This window comes from Somniosus microcephalus, chromosome 17 (genome assembly GCF_052327205.1).
Source record: "Somniosus microcephalus isolate GS21.2 chromosome 17, FLI_Smic_1.0, whole genome shotgun sequence".
Classification (NCBI taxonomy): Eukaryota; Metazoa; Chordata; class Chondrichthyes; order Squaliformes; family Somniosidae; genus Somniosus; species Somniosus microcephalus.
Window position 1 is genome coordinate 68,389,215 of NC_141003.1, and position 21,112 is coordinate 68,410,326.

The 21,112-nt window shown below is 44.1% G+C and overlaps 1 protein-coding gene across 1 annotated transcript in view; it reads right to left on the reverse strand.

Annotated features, from left to right (window-relative positions):
* Window positions 1–21,112, reverse strand: part of snd1 (staphylococcal nuclease and tudor domain containing 1) — a 1,037,556-nt gene that overhangs the window by 694,002 nt on the left and 322,442 nt on the right. Inside the window, exon 14 of the mRNA XM_086010590.1 lies at window positions 17,774–17,846. Coding sequence (XP_085866716.1) covers window positions 17,774–17,846 — 73 coding nt within the window. The remainder of the gene's footprint in view (window positions 1–17,773; window positions 17,847–21,112) is intronic.

Here is a 21,112-nt window from a genome sequence, read left to right on the forward strand (position 1 = left end):
CAGAGGCAGGGAAAGTGGGCGGAGGGGAGGAAAGAACAGAAGGGACGGTCTGTGCTAGGGGGGAAGGCAGAGTGGTTAAATGTTGCAAATTGGGATGGCAGAATCATCAACAGCTGCCGCCTGAAAAAATGGGGGCCAGGGTTATGGTCTGAAATTGTTGAACTCAATGTTGAGTCCAGAAGGCTGTAAAGTGCCTAATCGAAAGATGAGGTGCTGTTCCTCGAGCTTACATTGAGCTTCATTGGAACAGTGCAAGAGGCCGAGGACAGGGGTGTCAGAGTGCGAGTGGAGCGGTGAATTAAAGTGACAGGCGACCGGAAGCTCAGGGTCACCCTTACGGACTGAACGGAGGTGTTCCGCAAAGCGGTCACCCAATCTGCATTCGGTCTCCCCAATGTAGAGGCGGCTGCATCGTGAGCAGCGAATACAGTATACTAAAGTAGTGGTGAACGGTTGTTTTTCAGACTAGAGGAAGGTATACAGTGGTACTCGGGCCACTGCTTTTCTTGATAGATATATAGATATATATATTTTAAAAAAAAAACTTAGACTTGGGTGTACAGGGCACAATGTCAAAATTTGCATATGACACAAAACTTGGAAGTGTAGTGAACAGTGAGAATAGTGATAGGCTTCAAGACAGACAGACAGGCTGGTGGAATGGGCGAACACATGGCAGATGAAATTTAACGCAGTAAAGTGCAAAGTGATACATTTTTGTAGGAAGAACGAGGAGAGGCAATATAAACTAAAGGGGATGCATCAACAGAGGCCTGGGGGGTATATGTGCACAAATTGTTGAAGGTGGCAGGGCAGGTTGAGAAAGTGGTTAAAAAAGCATACGGGATCCTGGGCTTCATAAATAGAGGCACAGAGTACAAAAGCAAGGAAGTTATGATGAAACTTTATAGAACACTGGTTCGGCCTCAACTGGAGTATTGTGTCCAATTCTGGGCACCACACTTTAGGAAGGATGTGAAGGCCTTAGAGAGGGTGCAGAAAAGATTTACAAGAATGATTCCAGGGATGAGGGACTTCAGTTACGTGGATAGACTGGAGAAGCTGGGGTTGTTCTCCTTAGAGCAGAGAAGAGTGAGAGGAGATTTGATAGAGGTGCTCAAAATCATGAGGGGTCTAGACACAGTAGATGGAGAGAAACGGCTTCCATTGGTAGAAGGGTCGAGAACCAGAGGACACAGATTTAAGATGATTGGCAGAAGAACCAAAGGCGACATGAGGAAAAACTTTTTTTTAAGCAGCAAGTCGTTAGGATCTGGAATTCACTGCCCGAAAGGGTGGTGGAGGCAGATTCAATTGTGGCTTTCAAAAGGGAATTGGTAAGTACCTGAAGGGCTACGGGGAAAGGGCAGGGGAGTCGGACTCACTGAAGTGCTCTTGCAGAGAGCCGGCATGGGCTCGACGGGCCGAACGGCCTCTTTCTGTGCTGTAACCATTCTATGATTCTATGTAATAATCACGGTTCTCTTACTTTACAGCCTATTTTTTTTGTTTATTTTCTCACCCCTTTTAAAAAAGTTAAACCTCCAATGATCAAAAGTGTAGTTCAGAATACTACAAACATTTAGCTCCACCAGCATGTTACCACTTGAGATCAGCAATAACCACACACATTGATGCCTAAAGAGAGAGACAACTAATTGGAGCTCTCGGAAGTAGCACTGCGTGCATTGGATATAGGGGAGCATATCAAAAATCACCGACAACAAAAAAGGAGGTGGTTTAGCAAACAGCAGGGACTGTTGAAGACTTCACAAGGATATGCACAGGCTAGCAAAATGGGCAGACAGGTGGTAGATGGAATTTAATGCGGACATGTGTGAAGTAATGCACTGCAGAAGGAAAAATGAAGAATAGGAGTATATATTCAATGGAAAGATGAAGGTGTGGTTGAACTGAGACACTCGGGTTCAAATACATAATTCCTTGAAAGTGCAAAGAATAAAGCCACAAAAGGACATTATTTCACATTTTATAAATAAGTGTATAGAATTTAAGAGCAAGAGGTAATCAATTTGCACAAGATAATGGCTAGGCCACAGTTAAGAGTATTGTGCGCAGTTTCAGGTGCTCTATTATAGCAAAGGTTATTAAAGCCATAAAACATTTAGAGCATAGATTCACCAAGATGACAACAGAGATCTGAAACTTTGGATATAAAGAGCAACTGAATCTATGACGTGAGATACTGCGATTATTTCCAATGGAACAGAGAAGGCCATGAGAAAATTTAATAGAGCTTTTAAAATTATGATGGGTTTCAATAAGGTGAATAGGAAAACACCATTTCCTCTGGTTGGGGAATCAGTTATTAGGGGGTCACCAATTTAAAATGGTCACTAAAATAAAGTGAGGAGATAGGTAAGAAATTTCTTTATACAGAGTTTTTAAAGAGTGTGCAATGCTTTGCTTCAGGGAGTAGTTAAGACAGAGACCATTGCATCTTTTAAGGAAAAAGCAGATAAATTAGCTCTGAATTATTACAACAAAGAGCAGGTATAGATACAATGCGTTGAACAGTCTCCTTCTGTGCTATAATCAGGTATGTTTTTATGACAAGTAATTGGGTTAACTGTAAAGAAGTGCAACATAGAATTACATAGAACTTCTAGTACAGAAACAGGTTATTCTGGTCTATGCCGGTGATTATGCTCCACACGATACTTCGCATCCCAATTCATCTCACCCTATTAACATATTCTTCAATTCCTTTCTCCCTCATGTCCATGTCTAGCTACCCCTTCTATAGTACCGTTAAAATATAAAATGTCTCAAGTCACTTTGTAGGACAACAGTAAGGATTCCAAGATGGAATCAAATGGATTTTAAGAATGTTTTAGTTTGCTGAGAGAAGTAGGGGGCAGGGAGGGTTTTGGGGAGGGAGTCCCAGAGAGCAGGTACAGCCATCTGAAATCTCTGCCACAACTTGTAGGGGGGCAAAGGGAAGGGAGGATACACAGAAAGTCAGACTTGAAGACCAAAGGATGTAGGAGGGAAAGTCTGGAAGAAGTTGCAGGGGTAAACTGCAGCGAGACCATGGAGGTAATTGATGATGAGAAAGGTTTTATACCTAATGCACGAGGGATAGCAAGCCAATAAAGGTCAACAAGGATAGGGCTGATAAGTGAGCAGAGACTTTGTACAAGGCAGGAAGGGAAAGGCATAGGAAACGCAGCAGCCAATTATGCGCACAGCAAGGTCACACAAACAGCAACATGATAATGATGGGATAATCTGTTTAATGATGTTTGTTAAAGGATAAATATTGACCAGGACACTGGGGAGAACTCCCCTGCCAAAAGCAATTGTATTATCCTGATAACCAAATAGTTGCTGGTGTAGCATATATCAATTACCAGGACAGACGACATCAACACCAAACAGGTTGAAACAATGAAACCAAGAACAAAAGGTTCTAAAACTTAGTCAGTTTATAAAATTCTTTATCAGACAGCATGGGCAGGCGAGAAAGGATACTGCAGTTACAGTGCAACAAGCACTTTGAGAAACTAAGAGAGCGAATTAAACTTCAGGAGCAACTAAGAAGCACAAATAACTAATTATAATTGTGCCCACTGTGTTAATAAGAATATAACATAAGAAATAGGAGGAGGCGGCCATTCAGCCCTTCGAGCCTTCTCTGCCATTCAGTAAGATCATGGCTGATCTTCTACCTCAACCCCACTTTCCCACACTATCCTCACATTTGCTCGCATTCTTTTGGGTATTCACCTTCAATTCTACTATATTCAGTGCTGGTGGTGTCACCCGCTTAGTGCGGCTAGTAATTTGTTAGTGTGACAGACAGATCGAATTTCTTTTTAAACCATAACGATGGCAATTTTGCCCAAGTACCACCAGCTGAAAAACTTTCAACTATTTCTTTTATAAAAGAAATTGCTACTATAAATTTTAGTTAAATTGTGTCTTTGATACAAGAAAGTTAAAAATTGAGTGTCCAGAACAGCTTCAACTGTATCTTGGTGCACAGCCACATTTCCAGCACACACAGTGCTACAGTACTGATACAGTACATTTCCAGCACACAGTGCTACAGTACTGATACAGTACATTTCCAGCCATCGTTACTGCACAAGTTTCACTTTTGTCTCAAAAGACACAATTTAACAACCAAATTTGTTGATAGCAGATTTTCAATTCCCAATAGGGTCGTTAGGCTAGCTTTGTGCTGGAGTAGGAGAACATTTTAACAGCGATCAGCTATTCTTTCACTCAGCAAAATTTTTCCACAAATATCCCCTTCACCTACATTTCTCAACATAAACCACTTAATCACTTATTGACAGCAGTGCACAAAGCAAGACAGATTTCCTTTTGCACGGGTGGGAAGTGGGGTGAGTGTAGGGTAGGAGAAAAGACGGCAGTCGCTCAAACATTCTTACCAAGGTTTACTGCTCTAGGCCAATCGGGGGTCCGCGAGAAGGTTTCAAGGGGTCTGCCAAAATAGCACGAACCCAAGTTAAACCAATCATATTTCTTGTTGCTTCAATTAAACCAACTAAAATCCAGATGTAACCTCATCAATCAATTAACCAATCAGATTCTTCTTTTGCTCCAAAGTCTGAGCCCTCCTTCATGATGAACCATTAGAAACTCTCGTTTCATCCGTTGTCTCAATCCGCTGCCTTCCTGGCCAACAATCTTTCTCTAATTCGCACTTCTGGGTTAGATGTGGTTGTTCAGTTTATTCGGCGCTTAGGATGGGCGGCGCAAAGCCAATCAGCGCAGCGATTACAGGTGGGGTCAAGTCAGGTCAGTTCATGTAGTGCGTCAGACATGGGCTGGGCGGGGCGATCCGGTCGGTGCAGAGAGAGATGCACCAGGACTGGGCCAACGGAGTACACCGAGGTTATCGCCAGCAGCATCAGAAAGATAGCGGATTTCCTCAATTCATTCGATAAGGAGCAGCAGCCAATGAATAAATAAGAATCAGCAACAATAGTCACCAAAGGAGAGCTTCCTCTTTACACCCACTCACCCCAGGTGGGTGCCAGTAATGCTGGGGTTTAGGGCTTGGTTCAGGTCATATCCTGTGTTAGTCTGGCTCTGACTTCATGGTAGTGGAAACATAAAATTGCATCTAATTTCCAGTTATCGATTAAAGGGGGGTGGGAATTTCTCTTCCTAAATAGTCACAATAAATAAGTACAGGTAAAACAAAAATAATAAATACATGCTTAAGTGTATAACTAATTTTTACACAGAAAAAACTCCAGTGCTGGGTTACAGGGGGGTCTGTGGAATTTTTATAACAGGAGAGGGACCTCAGAAGCAAAAAGGTTGAGAACCCCTGCTCTAGGCCACAACAGTGACATCAATTAAACGTTTATAGAGCTGGGTTAATGGCCCAGGAAAGAAAGTTAAAATCAGAAGCTGTAATATTTGCAATGCAAGCATGTTGGTGAACACACATGCGTCAGATCTGACATATGCATAATATGCACTCAAATAAAATTCAGCTTTAGAGAAGGATAAGCAAGCACTGCGCTCAAATCCACTCAGAGGTTCAATTTTGTTGCCTGGATCAGACTAGCAGTTTCCTGGTAAGTTCAAATACAATGAATGAATGAATGCAGAGAGAAAATGGTTAATAAATGGACAGGTCATGCTGTTGCACTGATGTCCTTCCATTAGCCACAGTGCAGAGAATGTGAGTTTAATCCAGGGAAGAACTGCACTCAGCAACTTCCACACCACAGAAGTGTACCAACGTGCATATACACATATTTATCTCTATCAGACACATACACCAAACACATTCTGCTGACTGGCTAGAACAGCCAGACAGTCCAAGGAGAGGTACAACAGAAGTAAACAACCTTATTCAATAAAAACTGAGAAATGGATGTTTCAAAGTCGAGTACAAGAATTATCTTTATGGTAATTACAAAATTCTAGTTCCAGAGGCACATAGGTTCAAATGTCCTTAAAAGAGAAATCAGAGCCTGGTTTGAAAAGACAGGGTGAGAAGAACAGAGACTAAGATTAAATTCAACCTGACCGATGAGCACAGAAAGGCTGTAAAACATTCGGCCCATCGAACCCATGCCGGCTCTCTGCAAAAGCACTTCAGCTAGTCCCACTCCCCCGTAGCCCTACAAATTTCTTTTCCTTCAGATACTTATCTAACTCCCTTTTGAAAACAGTGATTGAATCTGCCTCCACCACCCTCTCAGGCAGTGCATTCCAGATCCTAACCACTCGCTGCATAAAAAAGTTTTTTCTTATGTTGCCTTTGGTTCTTTTGCCAATCACCTTAAATCTGTGTCCTCTGGTTCTCGACCCTTCTGCCAATGGGAACAGTTTCCCTCTATCTACTCAGTCCAGACCCCTCATGATTTTGAACACCTCTATCAAATCTCTTCTCAATCTTCTCTGCTCTACGGAGAACAAACCCAGCTTCTCCAGTCTATCAACGTAACTGAAGTCTCATTCCTGGAATCATTCTCGTAAATCTTTTCTGCACCCTCTCGAAGGCCTTCACATCCTTCCTAAAGTGCGGTGCCCAGAACTTCCACCAGTGAAGCTCAGAATAGCTGTAAAATATCATGGAAATGTGTAAAATTGGCACTCAAGTTCTTGCAGCAACTGTTAGGTAGCTACTCCCTCTTCCTGAACCCATTCCCTCCTCACCTGCAGAATCCGGCACACGTGCACACGCACACAAACCACCCTCCCCACCCTGAGTGGACAAGAACATGACAGATGGAATATAATGTAGAGAAATGTGAAGTTATCCACTTTGGCTGGAAAAATAGAACAGCAGAATTTTTTTTCAATGGAGCGAGATTGGGAAATGTTGGTATTCAGAGGAACCTAAATGCCCTTGTGCACAAATCACTGAAAATTAACATGAAGGTACAGCAAGCAATTAGAAAAGCAAATGGTATGTTAGCCTTTATTGCAAAAGGATTGGAGTATAAGACTGAAGAAGGCTTACTGCAATTTTATAGGGCCTTGGTAAGCCCACATCTGGAGTACTGTGTACAGTTTTGGTCTCCTTGCCTAAGGGAGGATATACTTGCCTTAGAGGGAGTGCAACAAAGGTTCACCAGACTGATTCCTGGGATGGGAGGAATTGCTTTATCAGGAAAAATTTAGACTAGGCCTATAATCCCTAGAATTTAGATGAATGAGAGGCAATCTCATTGAAACACAAAGTTCTTACAGGGCAGATTCTGGGAGGAGGTTTCCCCTGGCTGGGGAAGTCTAGAATTGGGGGGTCACAGTCTCAGAATAAGGGGTCAGCCATTTAGGACTGAAATGAGGAGAAATTTCTTCATTCAAAGGGTTTTGGAATTCTCTGCCCCAGAGGGCTGTAGATGCTCAGTCATTGAGTATATTCAAGACAGAAATAGATAGATTTTTGGATATTAAGGGAATCAAGGGATATGGGGATAGTCGTCTTCTTAGGCAGTCCATCGGAACCGAGGATGACTTGCTTCCACATTAAAAATGAGTTTGCAGGTGACTGATGAGTCCAATGCGGGACCTACAGTCTCTGTCACATGTGGGGCAGACGGTGGTTGAAGGGACGGGTGGGTGGGGTGCTTGGGTTGACGTGCACTCCTTGCGCTTGGCTTCCGCTTGCTCCCGGCGAAGAGACTCGAGGTGTTCAGCGCCTTCCCGGATGCTTCTCCTCCACTTTCTGCGGTCTTGGGCCAGAGATTCCCAGGTGTTGGTGGGGATGTTACACTTTTTCAAGGAGGTTTTGAGGGTGTCCTTGAAGAGTTTCCTCTGCCCACCTGGGGCTCTCTTGCCGTGCTGGAGCTCCGAGCAGAGCGCTTGTTTTGGGAGTCTCGTATCGGGCATGCGGACAATGTGACCCGTCCATCGGAGCTGATTGAGCATGGTCAAAGCTTCGATGCTGGGGATGTTGGCCTGAGCAAGAACACGGACGTTGGTGCACCTATCCTGCCAATGGATTTGCAGGATCTTGCGGAGGCAGCGTTGGTGGTATTTCTCTAGTGCTTTGAGGTGCCTGCTGTACATGGTCCATGTCTCTGAGGCATACAGCAGGGTGGGTATCACTGCTGTCACTATGGGGATAGTGCAGTCAGGTGGAGCGGCGGTCGAAGATCATGATCTTATTGAATAGCAGAGCAGGCTCAAAGAGCCGAATGGCCTACTCCTGTTCTTGTGTTCTCTTCCTCTCTCTGGATAGCAAATACTTTAACAATAACCGTACTATCTAATTCTCATCAGGTTTCAACAACGCTTTAAGCAAGATGCATTTTCTTCCCTCAATTTTAAAATCACTGCTGAGAGGCCTTTTTTGTAAATAAAACAAAGGCAGCTCCCTCTTTTTAAGGCATTTTCTCCTTGGGCAATTTCTGTGTCATTTTTAAGGGGCAGAGAGGAAGAAGTGGTGCAAAGAATCTGTTACCAGGACTTCTGTCAATACTGCTCTGAAACCAGCTGCTGGGTGATGCACAAGGTCACTTTCCCTCTACTAAACTCCTCCCTAACGTAGTGGTCATGAGTGCAATGAAGCACTTAGATCTATAAAGCACCTTACACGACTTCAGGACGTCCCAAAATGCTTCACAGCCAAAGTATTACAAAGTGTTACAAGAGAAATGCAGGAAACAGCACCAACCACTGTACATGGCCTTCTTTGATCTCACAAAGGCCTTCGACACTGTCAACCGTGAGGGATTATGGAGTGTCCTCCTCAAATTCGGCTGCCCTCAAAAGTTTGTCACTATCCTCCGCCTGCTTCACGACGACATGCAAGCCGTGATCCTGACCAACGGTTCTACCACAGACCCAATTCACGTACGAACCGGGGTCAAGCAAGGCTGTGTCATCGCACCAACGCTCTTCTCAATCTTCCTTGCTGCAATGCTCCATATCACCCTCGGTAAGCTCCCCACTGGAGTGGAGCTAATTTACAGAACAAACGGGAAACTGTTCAACCTCCGTTGCCTCCAGTCCAGATCCAAGGTCGTCCCATCCTCTGTCGTCAAATTACAGTATGCAGACGATGCTTGCGTCTGCGCTCACTCGGAGGCCGAACTCCAAACCATCGTAAACACCTTCACCGAAGCATACGAGAGCATGGGCCTTACACTAAACATCCGTAAGACAAAGGTCCTCTACCAACCTGCCCCCGCATTATCAAAATCCACGACAAGGCCTTGGACAACGTGGACCACTTTCCATACCTCGGGAGCCTACTGTCAACAAGGGCAGACGTCAACGACGAAGTCCAACACCGCCTTCAGTGTGCCAGTGCAGCCTTCGGTCGCCTGAGGAAGAGAGTGTTTGAAGACCAGGACCTCAAACCCGGCACTAAGCTCATGGTCTGCAGGGCAGCAGTGATACCTGCCCTGCTGTATGCCTCAGAGACATGGACCATGTACAGCAGGCACCTCAAAGCACTGGAGAGGTACCACCAATGCTGCCTCCACAAGATCCTGCAAATCCATTGGCAGGATAGGCGCACCAACGTCAGTGTTCTTGCTCAGGCCAACATCCCCAGCATTGAAGCGCTGACCACGCTCAATCAGCTCCGATGGACGGATCACATTGTCCACATGCCTGATGCGAGACTCCCAAAACAAGCGCTCTACTCGGAGCTCCGGCACGGCAAGAGCGCCCCAGGTGGGCAGAGGAAACGCTTCAATGACGCCCTCAAAGCCTCCTTGAAAAAGTGCAACATCCCCACCGACACCTGGGAATCCCTGGCCCAAGACCACAGTGGAGGAGAAGCATCCAGGAAGGTGCCAAACACCTCGAGTCTCTTCGCCGGGAGCAAGCGGAAGCCAAGCGCAAGTCAACCCAAGCACCCCTCCCACCCGCCCCTTCAACCACCGTCTGCCCCACCTGTGACAGACTGTAGGTCCCGCATTGGACTAATCAGTCACCTGCGAGCTCATTTTTAATGTGAAAGCAAGTCATCCTCAGCTCCGAGGGACTGCCCAAGAAGACGACGATGACTTTTGAAGTGCCGTTACTGTTGTAATATAGGAAAATTCAGTAACCAATGTGCACACAAGGTCCTACAAACAGCAATGAGATAAATGATCAGATAATCTGTTCTTGGTGGTGGTTGAAGGATAAATATTGCCCAGGATACGACTCTGCTTCAAAGGGTGTCAAAGGATCTTGTACATACACCAGAGATGGCAGACGGGACCTCGGTTTATCGTCTCACCCGAAAGACGGAACCTCTGACAGTGCAGCACTCCCTCAATACTGCACTGGAGTGACAGCCTAGATTATGTGCTCAAGTCTTTGTAGTCAGGATTGAACCTACCAACTTCTGAATCAGTAGTGCTCCCGCTCAGCCAAATCCGACACCAATGCGACATTTCAGCACTCCAAAATGCCCTGGTACACTTGGCTACCAAAGTACATTTTTAAATGCGGGTACCAAAATTAGTTATCTCCCTCTCTCACTTCCTTGCCGGGTACAATTTCGCAGGCAGCATTTTTCCTTCAGCACCTCCCCAAGCTGCATATTTAACTGTGGAGGGCACGACAGCCATCACAATCTTGCCCTTGTAATCATACTGGCAGTGAGGGCCACAGAATAGCAATCAGAAGCTCCATGCTAATGAATCAATTGCTCAAACTCCTCCACTGCAACCAACTGAATTCTGTTCAATCTGTTTAAACTGCATCTTGAATCTATCCAAAACCCACCTAAATTCCCATTATTTCAAAGGCATTCACTCTAGTTCACAAGAGTTCAGAAGCATCAGGCCACAGGACTGTCACGTTTAATCTGTGCAGCAGCTAGATAGTGGCAGATTGTCTTTTTCTGAGTTTTCGGGTACAAGACAGCATTCCTCCTCTTCCCCCTATTCCCCGAGCAGCCAGTTTAAATGAAAAGTGCAAACAGCAAACACTGAACAGTCACACAGCTGCTAGGCAAACAGACATTCAGCAGTGTGGCCAATAATCACTAGTCTTGACTGGAAGGCTAAAATTTACATTCAACAGGGGTGACTAAAGGGTTGTAAATGAAGACCTAGGCAAACTTGCCTCAGGCCACAACAGCTGTGTCCAACTTGCTCTACTTTGTCAGCTGTTGGTAGCAGTTGGTATCACTCTCGCCTGAGTCAGAGAGTTCCAGCTTCAAGTCCCACTCCAGAGACTTGAGAACAGAAATCTTGGCTGACACTCCAGTGCACTGCTGTGGGGCCGTCTTTTTGATGAGCCATTAAACCGAGGCCCCGTCTGCTTTCTCAGGTGGATATAAAAGATCCCACGGCACTATTCTAAGATGAGATGGGGACTTCTCTCCGGTGCCCTGGTCAATATTTATCCTTCAATCAACATCACAAACAGATTGGCCTGGATTTCCATAGCCTATGACCGCTTACGTGCCCGTATGTGCCTCACAAGTTCCGGGTTTATGCATGGGCCGCGCATGCGTGAAAACCCAGAACGTGCGATCTGTTGTAAAAGGTACTATAGAAATCCAAGTCTTTCTTTCACTATAACCTCACGAATACTACTTCAATCAAATGCTACTAGACACGAAACAGCAGCCTGGTGGCAGCTAATCTCCAATTTTCCCTCCTTTGCACTGGAGAAGATGCAAAAAAGATTGAGAATGAGGTCCTGCAGCAAGAATTTAGGGAGCTAGGTAGCAGATTAAAGAGCAGGACCTCAAAGGTTGTAATCTCCGGATTACTCCCGGTGTCACGTGCTAGTGAGTATAGGAATAGGAGGATAGAGCAGATGAATGCGTGGCTAAAGAGTTGGTGCAGGAGGGAGGGCTTTAGTTTCCTGGATCACTGGGCCTGCTTCTGGGGAAGGTGGGACTTGTACAAGTCAGACGGGTTGCACCTGAACCAGAGTGGGACAAATATCCTTGCGGGGAGGTTTGCTAGCACTGTTTGGGGGGGGGGGGGGGGGGGGGGGGTTTAAACTAAAATGGCAGGGGGTTGGGAACCCGAGCAGGGAGACAGAGGAAAGGGAAACAGGGATAAAAGCAAAAGATAGGAAGGAGAAAAACAAAAGTGGCAGTCAGAGAAATCAACGGTTTAAATCAAACGTGGCCACAGTAAATAATAATTCTAATAGGTCTAAGAGCGTTAAAAAAACAAGCCTGAAGGCTGTGTGTCTTAATGCGAGGAGCATTTGTAATAAAGTGGACGAATTGGCTTTGCAAATAGAGGTAAACGAATATGATTTGGTTGGGATTACAGAAACGTGGCTCAAGGATGGCCAAGACTGGGAACTCAACATCCAGGGGTATTCGATATTCAGGAAAGATAGGCAAAGGAAAGGGAGGTGGGGTAGCATTACTGGTTAAAGAAGGGATTAATACAATTGTAATGAAGGATATTAGCTCTGATGATGTGGAATCTGTATGGGTAGAATTGAGAAATACTAAGGGAAAAAAACATTAGTGGGAGTGGTATACAGACCTCCAAACAGTAAGGTGGAGGTTGGGGATGGCATGAAAAGGGAAATTAAAGAAGCATGCAATAAGGGCACAGCAGTCATCATGGGTGACTTTAATCTACATATAGATTGGGCCAACCAAATTAGTAACAATACTGTGGAGGAGGAATTCCTGGAGTGTTTACGGGATGGTTTCCTGGACCAATATGTCGAGGAACCAACCAGAGATCAGGCCATCTTAGACTGGGTATTATGTAACGAGAAAGGATTAATTAGCAATCTTGTTGTACGAGGCCCCTTGGGTCTGAGCGATCATAATATGATCAAATTCTTCATTAAGATGGAGAATGAAGTAGTTGACTCAGAGACTAGGGTCCTCAATTTAAATAAAGGAAACTACAATGGTCTGAGGAGCGAGTTGGGTAGGATTGATTGGGGACTGGCACTCAAAGGGTTGACGGTGGATAGGCAATGGCAAACGTTCAAAGACCGAATGGATGAGCTACAGAATTTGTTCATCCCAGTTTGGCATAAAAATAAAACAAAAGGTGACTCAACCGTGGCTAACAAGGGAAATTAGGGATAGCATAAGATCCAAGGAGACGACATATAAATTGGCCAGAAAAAGCAATAATCCTGAGGATTGGGAGCAGTTTAGGATTCAACAAAGGAGGACAAAGGGATTAATTAAGAAAGAGAAAATAGAATATGAGAGTAAGCTAGCAGGGAACATAAAAACTGACTGTAAAAGCTTTTATAGATATGTAAAGAGAAAAAGATGGTGAAGTCAAGCGTAGGTCCCTTGCAGTCAGAATCAGGGGAATTTATAATGGGAAACAAAGAAATGGCAGACCAACTAAATTCATACTTTGGTTCTGTCTTCACAAAGGAGGACACAAATAACCTCCCAGAGATGCTGGGGAACATAGGGCCTGATGAAAGGGTGGAACTGAAAGAAATCAGGTAGGGAAATGGTGTTAGGAAAATTGATGGGACTGAAGGCCGATAAATCCCCAGGGCCTGATAATCTACATCCCAGGGTACTTAAGGAAGTGGCCCTAGAAATAGTAGGTGCATTGCTGGTCATCTTCCAGAACTCGATAGACTCTGGAACAGTACCCATGGATTGGAGGGTAGCTAATATTACCCCACTATTCAAAAAAGGTGGTAGAGAAAAAGCGGGGAATTATAGACCGGTAAGCCTGACATCGGTAGTGGGGAAAATGCTAGAATCTATTATAAAAGATGTAATAGCAGAGCACTTGGTAAGCAGTGACAGGATCAGACAAAGTCAACATGGATTTACAAAAGGCAAATCATGCTTGACTAATCTACTGGAATGTTTTGAGGATGTAACTGGTAAAACAGATAAGGGAGAACCAGTGGATGTGGTGTATTTGGACTTTCAGAAGGCTTTCGATAAGGTCCCACATAAGAGATTAGCGTGCAAAATTAAGGCACATGGGATTGGGGGCAAGGTATTGACTTGGATAGAGTACTGGTTGGCGGACAGAAAGCAAAGAGTTGGAATAAACGGGTCGTTTTCCGAGTGGCAGGCAGTGACTAGTGGGGTACCGCAAGGATCGGTCCTAGGACCTCAGCTGTTCACAATATATATTAATGATCTGGACGAGAGAATTGGATGTAATATCTCCAAATTTGCAGACGACACAAAGCTGGGTGGGAGGGTAAGCTGTGAGGAGGATGTCGAGAAACTCCAGTACGATTTGGACAGATTGGGTGATTGGGCAGAAACATGGCAAATGCACTATAATGTGGATAAATGTGAGGTTATCCACTTTGGTGGCAAAAAACAGGAAGGCAGATTATTATTTGAATGGCAATAGATTTGGAGAAGGGAAAGTGCAAAGAGACCTGGGTGTTCTTGTGCACAGTCGCTGAAGGTAAGCATGCAGGTGCAGCAGGCGGTTAAGGCGGCAAATGGTATATTGGCCTTCGTAGCAAGAGGGTTCGAGTACAGGAACAAGGATGTCTTGCTACAGTTGTACAGGGCCTTGGTGAGACCGCACCTTGAATAGTGTGCGCAGTTTTGGTCGCCTTACCTGAGGAAGGACGTTCTTGCCATGGAAGGAGTGCAGCGAAGATTCACCAGGCTGATACTTGGGATGGCAGGAATGACGTATGAGGAGAGATTGTGTCGATTGGGCTTATACTCACTGGAGTTTAGAAGATTGAGAGAGGATCTCATCGAAACCTATAAAATTCTGTCAGGCCTGGACAGACTAGATGCAGGAAGGATGTTTATGATGGCTGGGGAGTCCAGAACCAGGGGTCATAGTCTAAGGATAAGGGGTAAGCCATTTAGGACTGAAATGAGGAGGAATTTCTTCACCCAGAGAGTGGTGAACCTGTGGAATTCTCTGCCAGAGGGCGGTGGAGGCCAGTTCATTAAATATATTCAAAAAGGAGTTGGATACATTTCTTAAGGCTAAAGGGATCAAGGGATATGGGGAGAAGGCAGGGACAGGGTACTGAATTTGGATGATCAGCCATGATCTCATTGAATGGCGGAGCAGGCTCGAAGATCCGAATGGCCTACTCCTGCTCCTATCGTCTATATTTCTGTACCAGAACTGGGAGGTTATACCTATCAGGGCAGATTGAACAGGCTGGGGCTCTTACCTCTTGGAAAGAGAAGATTGAGGGGTGACGTGGTAGAGGTATTCAAAGAAAGGGTTTGATTGGGCAGATGTAGAGAAGATCAGGAAACTTTTTTTTTTTTTAATCCTGCACCGACGTGGTGCCGGTTCATCAAAAATTCCGGATAACCGAACGCTATAGTCAAAGATACGGAGAGCTGAGAGCTCCGTATAAAGCAACAAACCCTGTTGCTTAGCAACAGGTTCAGAACAATGGCCACAAGTTCCAAGCGTCTCTGTAGCTTAGCAACAGCTGCAGCCACACCCTTGCACAGCAACAGATCGAGGAAGGCAAGTACAATTTTGCCGGTTAACCGAGATTTCCGGTTATTAGGTGCCGGTAAATCGAAAGTTTCCTGTAGTCACAAATAAATCCAATCGGAAATTCAGGGGGAACTTTTTTTTACCCAGGAAATGGTTAGAATGTGGAACTCGCTGCCACAAGGAGTGGTTGAGGCAAATACCATTGATGCATTTAAGGGGAAACTAGATGCGCACATGAAGGAGATAGAATATGTTGACAGGGTTAGATGAAGGAGGATGGGAGGAGGCTCGACAGAGCGTAAATACCGCCTTGACCTGTTGGACCGAATGGCCTGTTTCTGTGCTGTAACACTTTGTCATGCAATCTCTGAAACCCAGTCTACCACTTTGTTTTTTTTTAGAAATTTGCTTGTGGCCATACTATACCCGCCTGCCCTTCCAGCTGCTCCATTTTTTCTGCCTTTTAAAAAATTTATTCTCCAGATGAGATATGCTGGCCAGGCCACCTTTATTGCCCATCCCTAGTTACCGAGAAAGTAGTGGCACGTTTTGTGACCTCAGGTGTTGGTCGTAGGTACATTCAGGTTCATTTAACCTTTAAGAAACTTTCAAGCATGTGACTACGTGTTGAATTCATCCTTGGCATATAGGCACAGGATTGCAGTCTTTTGTCTATAGCATTACAAATTTTGGTGGGCCTTCTCCATGAACCACCGCAATCCTTGTAGTAATGGTGCTCCCACAATGGTGTTCGAGAAGGAATTAACCCAGCAGCGATAAAGAAACAGTGACATATGTCCAAGCCAAAATGATTTATGACTTGGAGGTAGTAGTGGTTCAATTACTTTGTTGATCTCGTCTTTCTGTAGTAGAAGTTGCAGAGGAGGGAGAAGCTGTTGAAGTAACTTTAGGGAGTTGCTGCAATGAATCTGTTGATAGTACATACTGCAGGCACAATGCGCCAGTGATTGAAGGAGTGAATAATAAGTCCAGTGGTAGGGATACTGATCAGGTAAACTTTTCTGTCCTGCATGACGTCAAGCTACTACTTGAGAGTATTTTTGCGGTTGCACCAATCCATATAAGTGGTGATTATCCCATCACACTCCTGATTTGAGCCTTGTACATGGTGGATTAAAACAAAGGGGTCAGGAGTTGAGCCACTCATTGGAGTATTCAGCCTCTCATGTGTTGTCACCATGGTGTTGATATGGCTGGTTCAGTAAAGCTTCTGGTTAATGGTGATCAGGATGTTGATGGGGCAGGGGAACTCAGTACTTATGTGACATGAATGTTACCTGCCACTTGTCAGCCCAAACCTGGAAGCCAGTCCAGGTCCTGCTGTAGGCTGGCATACACTGCTTCATTATTAGGAGTTGTGGATGAGGCAGATCACTGTGCAATTCATGATTAGTATGGATTTCAACATGGCCATTCCACTAGGACTCTTGTTGCCTTCATTAAGGCTAGTTCTTTCCTCTCAAGAACCTGAATTGTCACTGCCTTAGATATTTTGACAGAGACTAGTATCATGCACTTTTAAATAAGCTATTATTTGGTCTTCCTGTTCAAAGCATTCAGTATTTAGTTTTCTCACATTGCTCGACATATGCTGTTGTTGGTTCATCTCGCTTTCTCAAACTTGAGTTCTCTAGGGCTACGTTATCTTTCTCATTCTTCCTTCTTCATATCCGTGAACTCCCCCTCACATTAACTATCCATGCTTTTGCTGATGATTTCACTATGTCGTGAAACTAATAAAATACAATACATAAGCAGAATTAAACTCTGACTTTACCATGTACTGGATGCACCAAAATCCATTTAAATCACCAAGCACAAAGTAGTACAGGAAACTTTGGTTTATCCGGAGGTTGTATGGCTGGAAACTTTGCTCTAACAGCAGAAATCAGCAGCCGTTTTAGTTAGTTTTTTTTTCTTCTCCTAGTATTCTGTTAACAGGCAGGCTCTGGAAAGCGTCTTTGGAGCTTCGCAACAGCTTCAGAGACGCTTCAAGGTACGGGCCGAGTGTTTACGAGCTGTTGCTGAGCAACAGTGTTTGTTGTCAAATACGGAGATTTTCATCTACGTATGCTTCAACGTTGACTTTGCATGTCCGGCACTTTTGATAGATCGGCAACACGCCGGTCCCGTATATCAGAACTTTTCCTGTACTTGCATTTACAAAGGGTGTAGAAAATATCAACATATCTACAATGGTGCCTCTGCTGTTTTTTAATTCACAACAGAATAAATATCTAATTTAAAACAGCAATACACGATCACAAAGTTTAACACCGGGTCTGCATATTTCCAACACAAAAGCAGGGAGACAATGCTCATCATCATAGACTTTAAACATTTTTGGAATTCAGCAGCCAAACAATAAAATTGAGCTTTTCCCACTTTAAAAAGTTGCGATGGAGCAACACTGGCACACAACTTACCCCAGAGATATCAGCAACACGGTGGATTGGCACCTCCTTCTTACTGTGCAGACCTTTGGCATTCTTTATAGCCCTAAGGTGACAAAAATATAATTTGATTAACACAAAAACAAAAGAATGGCTAGGTGTAAATACAAGAGTACACAATCAGCATTAAACTTATCAATACAAAGCCAGCAGCCTTAAAATCAACTAGTAACATGGATACGATAGCAAAATATTGCAGATGCTGGAAATCCGAAACAACAACAGAAAATGCTGGAAAAAGTCAGCAGGCCAGGCAACATCCGTGAAGAGAAATTAGAGCTGACGTTTCGGGTCAAAACCCTTTTTCAAAACTGGAAAGGAAATAAAATAGATCGAAGGCAGGGCTGCGATAGAACAAAAGAAGTAAAAGAGACATTAACATGGATAATTCTGTAAGGATCCAGTACAGAAACCCGACCTCTGGTGCCTGAACAATTACAGTCTCAGAAGCACAAGGATGGTGTGAAAGAAACAATTACTCGTCAAGAATGAAGTTCTACAAATTCAGGCGCTGTCTGAGATTTTAGCTTTAATATAAATTGAAAGCATTAAATAAGGCTAGCCTCCTGGTTAGGGGCTTTTTTGCAATATATGCCCCCAAGTAGATATCCTTCAACCCGATCTTAGACAACTCCAGCAAATACCTTCCCAGGCACTCTAGACTAATGCCTCTGAAGCTTTCATTCATTCTCGTCCTCCTCCTCCAATTGATATATTGCTGCTGCTCTCAAAACCCAAGGTACATTTGCCGTTTTGCAAATCGAATGCTATTCTGAAGTTCTACCATTTTACGTTACACTGTTCCAAGTACTGCAGCGGCAATTCCATCACACGTGCCCAAAAGCTTTCTCCTCTTTCCTCAGGCTTTATCGCCAATGTCACTTCTTCCCCAGGCTCTTGTTAAGTGAACCAGTGTTATGGACAACGCCTTCACTTTTCTCTCCCTAATGGGAATCTGTCTCAACTCCATATTCAAAAACTCTTGAAACTACTCTTGCCTAGAGTGCAAGATAACGACCTTCTCCACAATCTTATTTTCCATCCTCCTTCAGTGGTTCCAATCTAGTAGCTCACTTATAAATCAGTTTCTTGCTGTGAGCGTGCCAGTTTGTCTTTTTCATTATCAGGTGGATATAAAAGATCCCAATGCACTACTCAAAGAGCAGCGAGTTCTCCCAGTATCCTGGCCCAACAATCCACCCTTTCCAAGTGCCACCAAAATTAGTTCAATCGGTCATTGATCTAATTCATGATCTAATGTGGGATCTTGCCATGTGAAAACTGGCTGCTGCATTTGCCTACATAACAGTGACTGCACTTCACTAAAAAGTAATTCATCAGATATGTAGTGCTTTGAAACAACCTGCAAATATTTCTGTGAACCAAAACCTAGTTTTACATATGGAGTGACGAAGAGTGTACCTCAGGGTTAGCAATCTACCCACTTACTGCTGGAACCATACAACCCTTACCCTTCCAGCAAGTAGAAAAACACCACGACAAGCCAGATAATTCAGGCATTGACAGGCATGGAAAATTCATTAGCAAGGTGAAACGAGAATAAAAAAATTACAAATGTTCACTGGTACTTAAAAATGTTTTCGGCATGTCCTTTAACTGCAGTTTGGAAGGACACAAAGATTGGGCACCAGGCACTATGGAATCCTATCTCTCTGCTGCAACATGAAGTAAACCAGTTAAAGCACATGAACTAAAAATATTGCAAAAGGCTGCAATATGTATACCCAGCAGGAGAAGCCTTTGGATACAGAACAGTCACTCAAGACAGATCGAGAGAGATAATGGAGATGGGGTGCTCACATTCATGATGTGAACCAACACCAAGCATCTGCATTATCTGGGAACAAACCATGTAAAAATGGCCAGCTTTTATAAAGCCAAAGTTATTTTGATGGCCCAGCCATTAAAAGTTACTACATCTTCAAGCTTGCATGCTTGAATATTATTCTTCAAAGGATCCAGAATTTGGTTAGCAATAGTTCAAAGCTTGTATAGGCACCCAAAGTTTCATATCCAGGAAAAAACCTGATCTGCAATTTCACCTGCAGAGAACTTTGGCAGAATTGTATATTTTCTCTCAGTCCCTTACCCCCACCCCCCCCCCCCCAAACAAAGGAAGCCACTTCCAGAAAACAAGCGACAGAAATCAGTTTAAAATTGCCATACTTGGCCGAGCTAAAATTTCATATGAAAATATATAGTAGAAATGTTATATGGAACAGGTCAGATCCCCATTGCCATCACTGTCCATTCATTTCTTTGGCAATTTCACCCATACTGCCCCCCTATTAATGGTCAGATTTAATTTTGGTTCATCTATACACCTTCATATTTCATGCAGATGTAGTTATCACTATGTAGTTAATTAAGCATAACCGGATCCCATCTGTTCCTGGTCAGCTTATGATTTCCCACCCTCACCCCCCTCTTGGCAATGGATGTTATGAATTGTTAAATCATTATCAGTGAATCTTGGTCAGAATAATAGGGACACTATACCTGCACTCAAGACTTTTTCGGGGGGGGGGGGGGGACACGAAATTCAGATCAAACTTCAACACGATTATCCAATCACTGCTGCATGTGTGAGTGTGACAAAATCAGTTCAGCTGTGATACCCTGCAGTCCAACTGTAACCATTTGACACTGGGTTTTGGGGGGGGGGGGGGGGGGGGGGGCAGGTGACAAAGCTGGCAACAAAAAAACTGCTTCTTTTGCTTGTTAGTAGTTAATTAATTATTCCCCATAACCATCAAAAACTAATGTCTAAAGGAATTTAAGTGCTAGGTTTCAGGAGAAGTATTCAAGAGGAAACTCGTAACCTCCAATTACAATCTCCCCCTATTGAGTATACAAGAATGTTGTTGGCCCCTGGTTAAGCAAAGGGTTAGAAGCATTTGGCTGTCCATACCTCAGATTGTCATTCTTGGGACCCATGAAAAAAAGACTTGCATTTTTATATAGCACTTGTCACGATTTCAGGACATCCCAGTGAAGTACCTCTGAAGTGTAGCCACTGTTGTGATTTAAGAAACGTGATAACCAGGTAATCTGTGTGATTTTGATTGAGGGATAAATATTGTCCAGGACACTGGGGATAACTCCCCTGCTCTTCTTTGAAATGGTGCCATAGGATCTTTTATGTCCACCTGAAAGAGCAGACTGGGCCTCAGTTTAACATTTCAGGGCAGAGAAGGGGAACAATTTCTGAAGTGTGTTCAGGAGAACTTTCTTGATCAGTATGTTTCTGGCCCGACGAGGGAGGCGGCATTGCTGGATCTGGTTCTGGGG